Genomic DNA, 14357 nt, shown 5'->3' with positions numbered 1-14357 from the left:
CACATGGGCGATCTTGATCAATTGAGGCCGTAGCGAGATGGCTAGCGACCCGAAAGAGGTCGAGCGGGATGTCGCGCCCGCTTCAGGACCACCAGCGGAGCGCCCGACTGCCATCTGGACGCGGCGTTTCGTGATTCTGGCTTTCTGGGCAGTCGTTGTTTGCTTAGGCTTGCCTTTATGGACATGGACCACGACCATTCATCGATCTGAGCTGCCATTGGAATCGATGAATGCTTGGGCTGAAGGCCATGTGAGTGGCACTCATTGTAGTCCTCGGAATCGAAATCGCTGCTGATATCTTCCGCAGGCTTGCAAATTCCATTTTCCACTGCAAATATCCCTGTCTGCTAGCCACCTGTCTGCAGAACTCCGAAGGGATGTGGCTTCTCGAACTCAAGACTTGCTCAACGGTCGAGGAACAGGCTCACTTCACACTTTTAACGTGAGCTTTGATGAAGCTCGCAATACAACTGCGCTTGTCGTCTTCTTGACCAACCAACAGCCAGACGAGCCACCCAAAGCGAAGCTACGTACCTGGGAGCCTGTCTTAGACGCTGAGGTCAACATCGACACTGCGGACGCAGTCGCAGATACCGCAATCTTCCTCGCACAACAAATTTCTGATTTGTTCGACGACGAGGGCGCCTTTCTAGCGTCGCTGCTCCACAGCAGTCCATTTGAGAGCTCCAGCCATCAGCTACAATCTTTCGAGCAACAGGCAAAGCTTGATGGCCGTAATACACGAGCATTCAAATATGCCTCGACATATCACTTGACCTTTTCACTCATCACGCCTCATGGCTCGCCCTCGGCATGGGAAATTGAACAGGCCTTGAGCGAGAGCATATCCAAGCTCATCAAGCCGCTTTCCGCGATCAGCCATTTTGTTGTCAACACCCAGGTTCAGCTCTTCGCGCGGTTCTCGCCATCCATCGCAGGTCCGACGTTTGACAGCGCCAACAACAGATGGAAGCTCCAACATGAAGATCTTTCAGGCTTTGTGAATGCTGCAGAGTGGCCTCTGAGCCCAAGCATCGGCTCAGGGCCGACCATCAACTTCATACTCTACGTACCAGCTCCGGATCAAAATCCTCTCTCCATCGGCGAGAGTGGACAAACCAGCTGGATCATCCCACAGTGGGGTGGCGTTCAGGTTCACAACGCGCTGAATAACACGGCAGGCAGGCTCACTGCACAAGACCTCGAAGATGACATGCTCGTGTTCGCTGAGCAGCTCACTACGCTTTTGGGGGTCCCGCAAACACCTCCGTCGCTGTCGCTGAGAATTTCAAGCCTTGCACGCGAACGGGCTACGTCCCTCATCCTATCGGCATCCTCTACTCTAGGCGCTCTCGCACGGCTAACGCTTAAGCTCACATCTATCGCCATTCCTGATTCCGTTGCCAAATCAGTCGACGCAACTATATACAGGCTCGATCAAGCCTGCCGGAATCTCAACGCAGGACAGTACGAGGAAGCTCTCGCAAACGCACGAATCGCCGAGGCTGAGGTCGAGCAGGCGTTCTTCGAGCCATCCATGGTGGGACAGGTGTATTTCCCGGAGGAGCACAAGGTAGCGGTCTATGTGCCTTTATTAGGTCCAATGGCCGTGCCGTTGGTCATGGCTGGGTTGAAGGAGATCCGGAGGTTACGAGAAAGAAAAGTGAAGACCTCGTGAAATCTAAGCATTCTCTCAAGTCCATATCTTAGTTAACAAAAACGCTGTATGACGGACCTCTGGAGAAGCTCTCGCTAATTTCCATCATCGGTCGTCTTGTCATCGCTCTATTCTGTCGACATGAGAGTGAAGGCTCGCGTGCAGAGGCTCTCGGAAATCGACATTGTAGGCTACCGACGGCTCAAGGTCCCTCGTACGCATGGAGGACAACTTCATGCTGCGGGGTTCCAAGCGCTCCACAACATGCTGGGGTCGACACCCAATGCTGGCCTGGAGTTAATTGCATTTTGCTCTCATCTTATGATAAGACTGCCCAGGTCTTCTTAGGGAAAATAAATTACGAGTTTTACTACCATCTGTGATCTCTTGCAGATGCTAGCGACATGGCCGCAATACTCCTTGATCACACACCCCACACAATCGAGAGTTTGCCCTACGGCGTCGTCTCGACTTCGGAGAGACCTGACCCACGATGTGCTGTGGCTATCGGCAACCATGTCATTGATCTGCTTGAATACTCTCGAGCAGGAGCGCTTTCGCAGCTCAAGAACACGGGCAGGAGGTTCGAGGAACTATTTGCACAGGTGGGCGACGAAGAGAGTGACATCGTTGCGAAGACAAGAAGCTGAGATGCAGCGCAAATAAAGCCGTGCCTCAACGAGTTCGCAGCTCTGCCTTGGGCGACACGGAAAGCAGTCAGAGCGCGACTTCAGCAAGACCTTCGATCAGGTAACATCCCAGCATCTTCTGTGATAGAGTTAGAGGATGTCACTTCTCATTTGCCATTCAAAATTGGCGGTTTCAGCGACTTCTATACATCGCTGGACCACTGCAAAAATGTACCCTAAGTGTCATGATAACCCAAACCCTAACGCAAGAGCTCTCCAGGGTTTCTGGAGTTTGAAGGCTAACGCTATATCACTTGTCCATAGTGCTCCGGCGAGCTGACAACAGCAGGCATAGCCAGGAATTGGTGGTATGCCCCATCAGTATACAACAGTCGCGTTTCCTCGGTCGTGCCGACTCCGACACAAATTCGTCGGCCTAAGAATGTATACTACACTCAAGGGCTTGACAGTGAGCCGGCGTACGGACCTACACGCAAACTCGATTTTGAGCTCGAGATGGGCTTCTTCGTCAGCAAGCCCATTCCTTTTGGCGAGACCATGCCCATCGATGAGGCGAAGGAACACATATTTGGGTTTGTGATGTTGAATGATTGGTCGGCAAGGGTGAGACATGTCCCCCGTTAGCCAATAGTTTCAAGCTGACCACAAAAATCTGCCAAACACTATTGCTGACCGGCTTCGTCAATATGCTGCAGGACCATCAATTATTTGAGATGCGACCGCTAGGTCCCTTCCATAGCAAGGGCTTCGGCACCAGCATCTCCAACTGGGTCGTCCCGATCGAGGCGCTGGAACCCTTCTCATGCGCACCTCATCTCGACCAAAATCCCAAGCCCTTCGAGCACCTGACATGGCCTACAGGCAATGATGATGGCGCGCTTGATATTAAATTGAAAATCAAACTTGTTCGAGACGGCGAAGAGCACACGCTGGGCACTTCAAATCTGAAGTATCTGTACTGGACGCCATTCCAGCAACTCACGCATCACGCTGCAAGTGGCTGTGGCATGGCGACGGGCGATCTCATCGGTACCGGTACCATCTCGGGTAGCGGAGTGAACGAAAAGGGTGAGATGGCAGAGCTGGGCTGTTTGTATGAAGCGGAGCGAACCAAGACGTCGGTACTTCCGCAAGGTACTGGTAGGTACCAGGCGGGCTATTTGGAAGATGGCGATGAGATTGTTCTTGAGGGCTGGTGTGAAGATGACCAGGGTCGCACAGTTTTTGGGTTTGGTCAGAGTCGTGGCCAAATCATCCCACCGAAGAGTGCTTAGGAGTCATCCATCGCAGCTGCTCTCCGAATAACGATCGATATATTTTTGCATCGCAGTGGCAATTTTCGGTCGATGCTCCGCAAGGCACAAGATTCGCACGGGCGGCCTTCCGCGGATCCGTTCGCCCGCGGTCAGCACGGAAGTATCCCAGATCTGATGTACGGTATCCCGGGACATGGGAGACCAATGACCCAAAAGAGTTCCTGCATTCTCCATTCTGTCAGCTGACCGATGCCGAGCTCCGTTCCATGGTTCTGGGTCGGCACAGACCCACTGATATGGAATTTGACTTCGATAGAAAGTTTGACCAATGAAGACGTCAAGATCACCAGTACCGCAGCATTTGTCCTGTGCATCTGTAGGACGCAGTACTCACAGCCAATCAAGGTAGCAGTTAAGCGAGATCTTTCGTAATTGCGACTCGGGAAGTCCCTAAGCTGGTCGGTTCATGAACCGTGTATCAGGCAGCGCTTGAGTACCCATCTTTCCCACTTCTTTCGAGTAGCATTGTCCGGCTGTATCCCATCATCGTTTAGGCTTTCCGCAGATTCCAAATGCACCTGGCCGTCGCAATTGCATCTTTGAACGGTTGACTTCGCCCCATCAGCATCAAGACCAGGGAAATCCAGCCGGCTGTTGTCGTCATCATCATCGTCATCGTCATTCTCATTGTCGGATGGCGATTCGCTTTCACCGTCATCGGGTAAAGTCATAGCTTCTGATTGTAGGCCAACACCAGGATCTGTCGAATCATCGTCTTCGTCGTCGTCATCATGATCATCATGATCATCCTCGTCGCTGTCCAGCCTGCCCGCGAGAAAGTCGTCTGGGATCTCAGATCCGATGCCTTGAGGGAGCCGAAAGGGTAGATATCCAATCCTTCTTAAGCTAACCCATTGAAGTCGAGGTAGCTCATTTCTTAGGACAGCGAGGACGTCTTTCCACATGCTCCCGTCCCGGAGGTGTACATCTCGCAACCTGAGACCCTTGAGATTTTTGTGTCGTCGCACAAAGGCAATAATTTCATGCGCATGCAGAATCCATGCTTGCACACCAAAGGCGTGTAGTTTGTTCCAAGTCACAGATTGGAAAACATCTTCCAAACCAAGCGTCAGAGGTCGATGGCACGGAAAGCCGAGGTGCAGCACCTGTAGATTCTGCGCTCGGCTGAAGACCAGGTGAAAGCATTCTCGGAGGTCATGCATGTCAGAGTCCAGATCATCGCTGTCGTCGAAGTGGAGAGTCAGACAAGTGAGCCGCTCTGCGAAAGCTGTCAGTATACTCGGAGGCATTAAGCGTAAGAGTTGTGCGCTTGCGGGACTCAGCATTGGCGAGGAAAATCTAGACCACGATCGATTGCCTGACTCCAGCAGAGCAGCGCCAATGGTCCGCGCTGCGTGCGAGCAGCCCGTCGTCCAGTCGAGATTTACATAGTCCCGGTGACCTGGAAATCTCTGCAAGAAGCCGAGTAGTGCGCGATCCTCTTCATCAGTGACCCGGAGTAGTTGTATCAACTGAAGCCTCGTGAAGCTCGCGATGGCTGTTTTGAGGATAAGAAAATCCTTCTGAAAATAGCAAATCTCTCGTTGAGCCACAGCCTTTTGCTCCAGGATGTGCACTGTCGATTCGCGTAGCCTTGATCCCCGCAATCGGGTCTCGATGGACTCCACGGGCTCCTGTGGCGGTCCCTCGCCTGTTTGCATGCGACCCGTCCAAACTTCATGATCTCGACCACCCTCGAAGAAGTATGGCACTAGGTAACTGAATTTCCTCACATAGCAGGCCAGATGATCCCACTCTGCCAACTGCTTCAGGCGGTCCAGACCTTTGTGCGAGAATCTCGTTGTGATGCGACTGAACAGGAACGGTGCACCAAGTTCTGCGAATCGCCTTCCAAGTCTCCTAAACTTGCAGATAGTGTCCACAGAGTCGTTGCTCTCCGCGGGAGGAGAGTCAAAACTCTCGACGCTGAGGAATCTTCGTTCATCGACTGTGCACGCCCGATTATTATCGGAGTCGATCTCCTTCAAAATGCTGTTCCATATCTCATTGGAAACACGTTCGATGGCTGGCACTTCCATCCTTCATTCGGCGGCTGATGATTTTAATGATGATGATGAAGGTGAGAGACGAGAATGCTTAGAGCAGCGAGCAAATCTACGAGTAAACATCCCCCTGTAGCTGAATAAAACTACAACGCTGAGGACATGGGCCGTCACGGTGGTACAAGGCGAGGGAGACGGTAAATCACTCGGATGACAACAGCGCAAAAAGCCTAGTGAGCGGCGATACCGTGACGAGTTCATGATGTTGAGGGCCCGTGTCATCGCCACTCTTCCGTGAGACAGTCCGAAGCAAGTAGAGCAGCCACCAAAAGAAGCCTCAGCAGGCAGGGCGTTAGCAATGAGCGTGTCTGTCCAATCTCTGTCGAAAGTCCCGTGATCGTAGCATGATGTGCGGGACGGCACGCGAGCTCCGGCGAGCCTGGCACCTGGTTTCCGACAGCATTTCCTTGGTGTGCTGATGGACACGAATCAGTTCACGAAGCTAGTTGTTACGTTGCATAGGCTGCTGCAGGCAAGCAATGTCCTTTAAAGTTGTTACGGAGTTCGAGGACTTCAATCCGTGTGGGTCGATTCCAGTGTTCGCGCCTTTAGTACAGTACCAGAGCGCAGTCAAGCTGACTTGCAGGAGGCAAAGATATTTCCCCACGACAAAAATGTAACTCCCGCCCACCATGCGAGGGTCTAAGCGCTTCAGAGAGTGGAAGTCCGCCATATGCGCTCGTGCGCGATACGGCGCGGTCCAGCACATGAGTACTGGCCGGCTTGGAATGCTTTCATGATCGCACAGTATCACGAGTACATGTGAAATTGTGTTGTCTGTCACCGCTCGAAGTCCTTGATTAGTCGATCACTTCCAGTGAACATTACGGGGCTCGTGCCCTGACATTCGTCGTGGTAAGACTAGAAGCTTGAAACGTGCGGGCAAAGAGCTTTGCTGACGCTGCTTATTCGTCCAACGTTGTAAGCTTACTCGATACGCTGTATGTCTGGTCTTTGCCGTTCAACGACGATCGGGAAGACAGCCGTGCGATTTGGCGAGATGGATGCGTTGATGAGCAGCGGATCCGATGTCCCAGAGAGCCCTCCGGCACCTGCGTGGATTGTGCCCGCCATGCGCCGCGCAAGCATTGTTTTGCGTCATGGTCCGGCCATTTTATTGTCGTGGTACGTGCTCTTTTGTTTTCACATTTCGGCCCGGACCTCCATATGCATGCATGGATGTGGGAGATGCATCGTTCTAAGAGCATTGATCAGGTAGTGGACTTTGATAGCTGCATTTGGTACCATTCTTTCATCACAGAAGTTCTGTGCTGAGATGTTTGCTGCTTGAGCCCAGCATATTCTGCACAATACAATATTTGCATTGCGGGACTGCACCAGAATTCTTTTCAGACTTCTTCGCAACACCGTGGTCCCCACCCGTGAACATTTTGATTGAGCAGTGCGGCAGGGGTATGCCAATGCAAGGTGGGATATCCAAATCTGCACCGCGCTCAACCTTCATCACATTTTGCCTTGAGTCTTTCGGGCCAATTTCTCTCGGATTGCCGAGCTGCTCAGCTTGTTATCGAAATTCGTCCTCGCATCATTGTTGACCGACTCAATTTCACCCGGGCCGTCTAACACGTCCACCTCGAAGACTTCCAGCCGATTCCAGCCTCGTTCGCTACGTTTCTCGTTCACAGCATTGCCACCAGACCTTGTCTCAGCACTGATAATTAGAGCAGATATCTGCTCGTCTGTGATTGTAGGTCCAAATGGATCCTGGATCTCAGTATGCTTGACTACTAGGCCGCTAGCATATGTAATGTCGATGGATTTACCGTTCGGACTATCATCGGACCTTGCATTGACTTGTGGCGGGCTATATCTGCTTGCCGGAGCGAAGTCTATCAAAGCATTGAGAAACTTGGCGACGGAACCCTGTCTCTCTGCCCAACTCTCGACGAGACCAGCATGCTTTTTCTTCACCAAAAGCTGATCGCCCGTAATCCCAATGGTCACGCTGTACGACGTTTGGTCTGAAGTCTGGTCAACGGCAAAGAGCGTCATAGTGAGAAGTAATTTGTGGCCGATGTGAAGATGATCGAATGTCCCTCCCACCGCGACATGGCGATGTCTTGCACCCGCGATCTCTGTTATAGCCGGTGTCGAGTCTTGACCGAGCTGGGCTGAGCTGCTTGGTTGTTGCTTTGCTTGGACGAATGCTCTCACCATGGCCTCACCATCCTCAGATTCATCGCCGAACGCGAAACGCCACGGTCTCTCGCCTTGGGCAAGGACGTCGAGGCTGACAGTGGGTCCGAACAAATTACTCGCCACTGACTCGTCTGTAGTCTTGGGAGACCACGCGACAAGCAGCACGCGCACATCGACACCGTCTTTGTCTTCGATATTGATGTCATTTTCAGTCGCCAGAACACAAATCAGTCGATAAACACCGGCCACCAGATCCTGTGTCTTTTTGTACAAACTTGATCGCGGGAGGCGTTGAGAATTTACCAAATGCTCGCAAGCCAAAGCTATCTCGAGCACGGCAGCATCAGAGGATTCTTCAGAGTGACTTGCGACCTCCTTGAGAACTTGAGCAACAGTCTTGCCGTATGTTTCTCGCAACAAGGCTGGGGTAGGAGGTAGGGATACTGGCGGGAGTAGCAATAAATAGGACGGCGCTTCTGTTGAACCCATTTTTACTTCAAGTGTGGGATCTTTGATGCAGTATCTCTGATTGAATGTAACTCAGGCGGAGACAGTCCAAGTTATATGGCTATGTTGAGAGAGCAGATCTTTATCAAGCTTCTTCAAGTTGAGCATGCGGGGAGGAGCTTGAACGATTAGCAGACCAAAGAAGTAGGTAATGGCTGTCCAAACCGTGCACCAGCGTAATGTTGATACGGTCGAGAGCCTCGACAACGGATCCTCTGAGCAGAAACGGAATCGTATGTCTGAAAACTCCACAATGGTTGCAGAGAACAAGACCGTACTTGATGCAGGGATCGCAATTGGGGAATCAGTCAGGCATGTTGGATCATCGACTTGACATCATGGGCAGCCCACCACGAACGCCAGGCGTGTGTGCGCTGTGCAGAGCGCGCCCGCCTCCATGGAATCAAAGTCTTACACTTGACGTCTCTAAGCGGGAACACTGCTCATGTATCATTGAGATTTATAGGTGGTCCATACACATAAAACTGTGATTTTACACAGACCGCAGGCGCCCGCAGGCGGGGCGGTTCTGAAGATCGCAGGATAGAAGCACGGTTTTTGGTGAACAAATGCTGTCCCAGTGACTCAACGGCAATTCTCTTGTAATCATGTTTAGACAATTGTAACCTGAACCGTTCTAAGGTTACCATCAAAACATCGCCTGCATTCCATCACCAACGTGGGCAGCGGGTAATGTCAGCACCAAGCCCAGGGGGATTGTTGCAGACGCGCTGCTGGCAAGCGGGGTCTTTCACGCTGTTGCTGTTGCTGCTCCAAACCTATCGAATCTTCGAAGGCTGGCCTCCACAACAAGCGCAGGGACATATTTGATCGTGCCATTGCCAGCTAGAGGACAGCAGAACATCGGCGCCATGTCGTCAGGATCAGCTTCGGCGCCTGCGAATTCGAGCGAGAGGCCGCAATCGCAGCAGCAACAGCAGAGAGCGCTCAGTGGCGCGGACGAGATGTCAGCAGCGCCAGCGACGGGCGTGTCCCGCGTGCAACAACTCACTTTCAATGCTCAGCGCCAACAGGCCTATCAGGAGCTTTCTTTCAACGACGGTGCGACGCCGTCTATCGGAATCCACACAGCACGAACGCAGGAAACCTCGCCTGCTGCGGGTGTCCTCCTGCCTTCCAGTCAAAACTCCGCCACGAATCCACTGCCTGGCTTGCTCCAGCTGGGTGGGTCCTCCCGATCTGTGGTGCCTTCTTCTTACATCGCGCCTACGACGGTGCCGACAATGTCTGCGCAAGGACTACCTGGTAATGCTTCACCATACACACTATCTCAACCGCCATCGAGGACACAAACACTACACAGTCATTCGCGTAGCAGCCCCGCCGGAATGGACAGCTCACAAAAGTACATTCCCTTCAACCAAACTCCGAATCAGACGCCAGTCACATCTAACCCAAAAGCATTCAATCTTTCCAATGCACATTCACCAGCAGCTGGCCCGGCGCAGAGCCCCTTGAATCTGACGGATATCCGATCGAGGGCAATATCGGACGCGAATGATGGCGTGCAAGGCAGCGCGTTCTTCAGCTACTCGGATACGGCCACAAACTCGAACTATCTAGCCCCCTTCCCGACATATGCTTTCGATTGGTGTAAATGGCCTGTCATGGGCGGCAATAGCGCTGGCAGAATGGCGATCGGGAGCTATTTGGAGGATCCGCATAACTTCATACAGATTTTGGATACACACATCAAGCCACAGGACCAGGGTCAGGCCGGGTATGGTCTGGAATATACAAAGTTTGCCGAAGCAACTTGTGCCTATCCAGTCACTCGGATACTATGGGAGCCACCGAGCTCGCAAAAGTCGGGAACAGATCTATTGGCAACGAGCGGAGACCATCTCAGGCTGTGGAGTCTGCCTTCGCCAGCTACACCTCAGCACGCCAGCAATAACATCAACCGCAGCGCGCATGCAAACACAAGGGATGCGGCGCCTCTGAAGCTTGCGCCATTGGCTCTTTTATCTAACAGTAAGACCCCCGAACATACTGCGCCTTTAACTTCTCTGGACTGGAACACCCTATCACCCAAATTAATAATCACATCTTCTATTGATACGACCTGTACTATATGGGACATCCCAACATTGACAGCTAAGACTCAACTTATTGCGCACGACAAGGAGGTTTTCGATGTCCGTTTCTGTGCAGGCTCTGTGGACGTGTTTGTCTCCTGTGGAGCCGATGGAAGTGTGCGAATGTTCGACCTACGGAGCTTGGAACATTCTACCATCATTTACGAGCCAGCTGATAAATCCGACAAATGTGAGTAATTGGATGCCGGCATGCACGTTAGATGGGAAACTAATCCCAGCAGCTTCATCTCCCGGTTCATCGTCACCCACCAAAAGCGGCGGACACACCCTGAGCGCAGCACCACCTCTGCTTCGCCTGGCAGCCTCGCCGCACGACTCGCATCTTCTCGCCACATTCGCTTCTGACAGCAATCTCATCCGAATTCTCGACGTTCGACAACCCGGCACTGCGATGCTTGAACTTCACGGTCATCAAGGAAACCTCAATAGCATCGAGTGGAACCCCAATCGACGAGGCATGCTTGCGTCTGGCGGTGACGATAGCCTGGTACTGGTGTGGGATCTTCTCAACTCACAAAACCAAGCCGCTGTGCCCTCAGCGAATGGTGGCCCGGGTCCAGTCCCTGGCGCGGCTACGCCTGGCGAAGTGCAGAAGAAAGGTCCATTCGTGTCGTGGAAGTGCGAGTACGAAGTCGCAAATCTCTCATGGGCGCCGCAGAGTCCACTCAGCACGCAAGGTGGGGACTGGCTTGGTGTTTGTGCAGGCCGGGGTGTTTGGGGTGTTCGGTTGTAGAAGAAATTTGACGTTCATCCTTACGAGTAGGGCTGACGATGGGAATATTTTGGTTACATGTATCACGAGATGCACTGCGTCCATCGCAGATGTTGATGAACATCGCATTTTGGAGGGGCAAAGCGAGGCGTTTGGCTGGCTGATACTTCGTGGTTGATTACACCGCAGCTTTTGTGGCTCGACGTTGGCCGCGTAAGCACCGTTTTTCCGAACCTTGGGACGAGCGGAAAAATATTGTGATTTTTATTTGTTGATTGTATGCGTCCTTCGCGTGCATATCTGACAGGTGTTCAAAATTAAGCACCTCAGTGTTCGCTGTGGCAACGTCGGACGACCACCTCGACAATGGCGACCAACGTTCGATTGATTATCGACGTAGCGGTCGGCAATCCTGCGAAATACAAAACCAAGTTGAGGTAGCGATAAGTTTTCTCCCTTGGCCTTGACCATTCCCACGCGTGCCAAGTCAAATTGCAAGTTGCGACTACCAAGCGACTCCAAAAAGTCAAGATGTATGGTCTCCTCGCCTTCGCGCTGTGTGTCCTAGGGAGCGCAGCCACTGACTTTACGTCTTCGGCTACTCCTCCGAGCATCGTCTCACTATGGGTGAGAAGAAGTTCTCGCCTTCGCGGAGCAGTGATTTGTGCTAATACCCAGAGTCAAGATACCATATCAGACGGTGACTGGCACGCCTCTAGCGACGATCGCATCTGTTGTACGTCTCCCAGCATGAACAAAAACTCGAAAATTGTATCATCATGAAGCTCATTCATGACCTCAGAATCCTACAGCCAACGAGACCGTATATGTCATCAGCTGTCCTACGGCGGAGCCAAAATGTGCCATTTCACCTAGCCTGTGCGTCACCCGCTCGACATCGCGCAGCCGAATATGACTTGTGACTGACTGAACACAGGAGACTGACCGATGGTGTCTTGACGGAGGGCAGCGCATACGTTGAATACACCACTGCGAATGCCAACGGGGAGGCTGTTGTGGGTTGCCGCATTACTGACGCCACCGCGGCTGTCTGCACCGAGCACGTGAGCGGACGTGATGAGATTATGGAGAAGGTGACAACCGTACCACCATCGAACATCGTGTACCAGGCCGTGCAAGTTGTGACCGCAAGGTATGTCAATGCTGCAATTTTGCCATACTAACCGAATTTTTCACTGACCTAGATTTGCAGTGGGGCGATGGAGACTTTGGTCGCTCTCAACGGCACCAATGGAACCATCTACTCCATGCCGAGCCCGGTCGCGAGTCTCAACAATGCAGGCGGACTGACGTGTCAATGGGTAGCAACTGCAGCAATTGGAGCTGGATTGATGATTGTGGCAGCGCTGTGAAATGCGAACCAATCTGAGTCGAGCGAGGAGACTGGTGGTTGTGACCATACGGCAGTTGATCGATTGAACAAGTTTCGTGTATTACTTTAGCATGGCCCTGCTGAGCACGCTTAATATGTCGGCTCCGAAACCCATTTCATGATCCTGGACTGCAACGTCGTGATAGCCCCTTCTTCTCGCCAAAAGTGACCTGCATCGTCAAGAGCAAACCATTGCAGTCGGCCGTCAGATCGTCGCGCCAACCTCTCAGTCCATTGCCGTAACCTTTTGGCAGATGTAAAGTTGTCACTAGTTCCAAAGGTAACCAATGTTGAAGTGAGAAGTGACATAAATCCTGTACCCTTGGCCTCGCTGGCGGCACTATCGTGCATGCCTAATAGCGCCAAAAGCGAGGGAGCTCCGACAGGCGGCAGAATGGTGCTGAATGGCACTAGGACGGGCGAGACTAACAAGTAGCGAACCTCAATTTCGAAGGTGATATGTTTATTGAACTTGACCGGAGCCGATGTCTCTGTAGCAGTAGATCTCATTCGAGAAGGGTTGCTGTGTCTTCGGATCGTGTGCTTGAGTATTTTAGGGATGCTACGAACATGATGTTCTCGTTTGCGGGACGGCGACCCCGTGTCTTCGCCACCCACAGTAAGAGGGCTTGCACGGTATGTCGATGACCGATCTTTATGCTGCGATTCATCCTGGTCTTTGTCTCGCGACTCGGCAGTAAGGCGCTCTGCTGAGCGAGTACCGAGGGTGAGTGCTCTGTCAAGAATCACCGAAGCAGAATCGCTCCGCTCTTTCGAGTCGAAACGCTCGACAATCTCAGAGACAGATGGCAATTTAGCAACTATCAAGGACCCAAACGAATATCCTCCCAATACAAGTTGATGAGCTGCAGAATGGCCCTGTTCGGCACCAACCACCACCGGTCTGTCGGGAACCACAGATGATTGACTGAAGCATTCGCTCAGGTGGTCCAAGTAGAAGCACATAAACCCAACAATAGAGGCATAGTCGTCTGCTTCAGGCCGTCCAGTCCAACTTGTTTTGCCCGCAGATGCGCCAGCGCCTCTAGATGGAACTGGGTCAGCATGGATCTGGAGTAAATCTCAGAGTCCCTACCTGAAGTTGAATGTTGCGACGATAAAACCTTGTTGGAGCAGACATTTAGTGACAGCGAGTACTACGAAGTCATCATAAGAGCCACCCAATGGACCATATGGATGTGCGAAAATGGCGCCCTTGATCGTTGAGGCAATCCGGTACGATGGATGCTTGGGGATGTAGACTCGGCAATCAATGGGAATGGCATCGAACAAGGATGGTATAGTGAAGGCATAATCCGGAGGAACCATTGCGGTGGATGATGGTCAATCCTTTGTCAATTCGATGTCCATCTCATGCCTAATGCGACGCTCTGTGCAGCCGGGACTTCACATTGAGGGATGATTCAGAGAAACGCGTCAAGGCATGGCCGTGTCCAGGCCAAGTCAGGCGAGGGACCTCAAGTGGGATCGTTCGAGTTTGACTGATTTGCGAATGATGTTCAATGCCTATCGTTTCGATATTGGGGTCGAGAGTTCTGCTCGAGACGCAACAGCATCCTTCTTTCATCGAAGACTTTCGTCGAGACCGCACCCCGACATCGAGACTTAGGGTTGTGTCAGGAGCAGTCGCGGAGCAAATGGCGACGTCACGTGGGCGGCGGGGTCCGCCGTTCACACGGCGCACGGAAACGAATTTCGTTGAAATTCGCACGCCAAGACTCTACTGGAAGACGAATTTCATTGTGAGATTCGTAGCTA

General features: G+C 52.3%; 7 protein-coding genes across 7 annotated transcripts; 4 read left to right on the top strand and 3 right to left on the bottom strand.

The window, feature by feature from the left end:
• Positions 1–37: 37 nt before the first annotated feature.
• K489DRAFT_386179 (uncharacterized protein) lies at positions 38–1710 on the top strand (the record flags this gene model as incomplete). The annotated part of the gene is made up of 3 exons (XM_033606201.1): positions 38–250; positions 308–1467; positions 1599–1710. The coding sequence occupies 3 exons, from the start codon at positions 38–40 to the stop codon at positions 1708–1710; spliced, it is 1485 nt and encodes a 494-aa protein (XP_033464719.1).
• A 283-nt stretch (positions 1711–1993) lies between these two features.
• Positions 1994–3990, top strand: K489DRAFT_375812 (uncharacterized protein). The gene is made up of 4 exons (XM_033603766.1): positions 1994–2262; positions 2326–2517; positions 2611–2910; positions 3003–3990. Exons 1-4 carry the CDS (start codon positions 2062–2064, stop codon positions 3579–3581), a joined length of 1272 nt encoding a protein of 423 aa, XP_033464718.1. The 5' UTR covers positions 1994–2061; the 3' UTR covers positions 3582–3990.
• Positions 3991–4027: 37 nt separating this feature from the next.
• On the bottom strand, positions 4028–5662 carry K489DRAFT_309602 (uncharacterized protein; the record flags this gene model as incomplete). Its single annotated transcript, XM_033600645.1, has 2 exons — positions 4028–5245; positions 5300–5662. 2 exons carry the CDS (start codon positions 5660–5662, stop codon positions 4028–4030), a joined length of 1581 nt encoding a protein of 526 aa, XP_033464717.1.
• Positions 5663–7018: 1356 nt separating this feature from the next.
• K489DRAFT_375811 (uncharacterized protein) lies at positions 7019–8588 on the bottom strand. Its single transcript, XM_033603765.1, has one exon. The coding sequence runs from the start codon at positions 8333–8335 to the stop codon at positions 7151–7153; it is 1185 nt and encodes a 394-aa protein (XP_033464716.1). The 5' UTR covers positions 8336–8588; the 3' UTR covers positions 7019–7150.
• On the top strand, positions 8505–11206 carry K489DRAFT_366802 (WD40 repeat-like protein; the record flags this gene model as incomplete). The annotated part of the gene is made up of 3 exons (XM_033602809.1): positions 8505–8586; positions 8996–10642; positions 10695–11206. 3 exons carry the CDS (start codon positions 8505–8507, stop codon positions 11204–11206), a joined length of 2241 nt encoding a protein of 746 aa, XP_033464715.1.
• A 334-nt stretch (positions 11207–11540) lies between these two features.
• On the top strand, positions 11541–12613 carry K489DRAFT_23853 (uncharacterized protein). Its single transcript, XM_033599863.1, has 5 exons — positions 11541–11812; positions 11871–11921; positions 11988–12064; positions 12123–12338; positions 12399–12613. Exons 1-5 carry the CDS (start codon positions 11717–11719, stop codon positions 12556–12558), a joined length of 600 nt encoding a protein of 199 aa, XP_033464714.1. The 5' UTR covers positions 11541–11716; the 3' UTR covers positions 12559–12613.
• A 55-nt stretch (positions 12614–12668) lies between these two features.
• K489DRAFT_310684 (uncharacterized protein) lies at positions 12669–13907 on the bottom strand (the record flags this gene model as incomplete). The annotated part of the gene is made up of 4 exons (XM_033600724.1): positions 12669–13107; positions 13270–13457; positions 13497–13623; positions 13675–13907. 4 exons carry the CDS (start codon positions 13905–13907, stop codon positions 12669–12671), a joined length of 987 nt encoding a protein of 328 aa, XP_033464713.1.
• Positions 13908–14357: the final 450 nt, after the last annotated feature.

Source organism: Dissoconium aciculare, assembly GCF_010015565.1.
Source record: "Dissoconium aciculare CBS 342.82 unplaced genomic scaffold K489scaffold_1, whole genome shotgun sequence".
NCBI lineage: Eukaryota > Fungi > Ascomycota > Dothideomycetes > Mycosphaerellales > Dissoconiaceae > Dissoconium > Dissoconium aciculare.
This window is presented reverse-complemented; position numbering and strand designations above follow the sequence as displayed.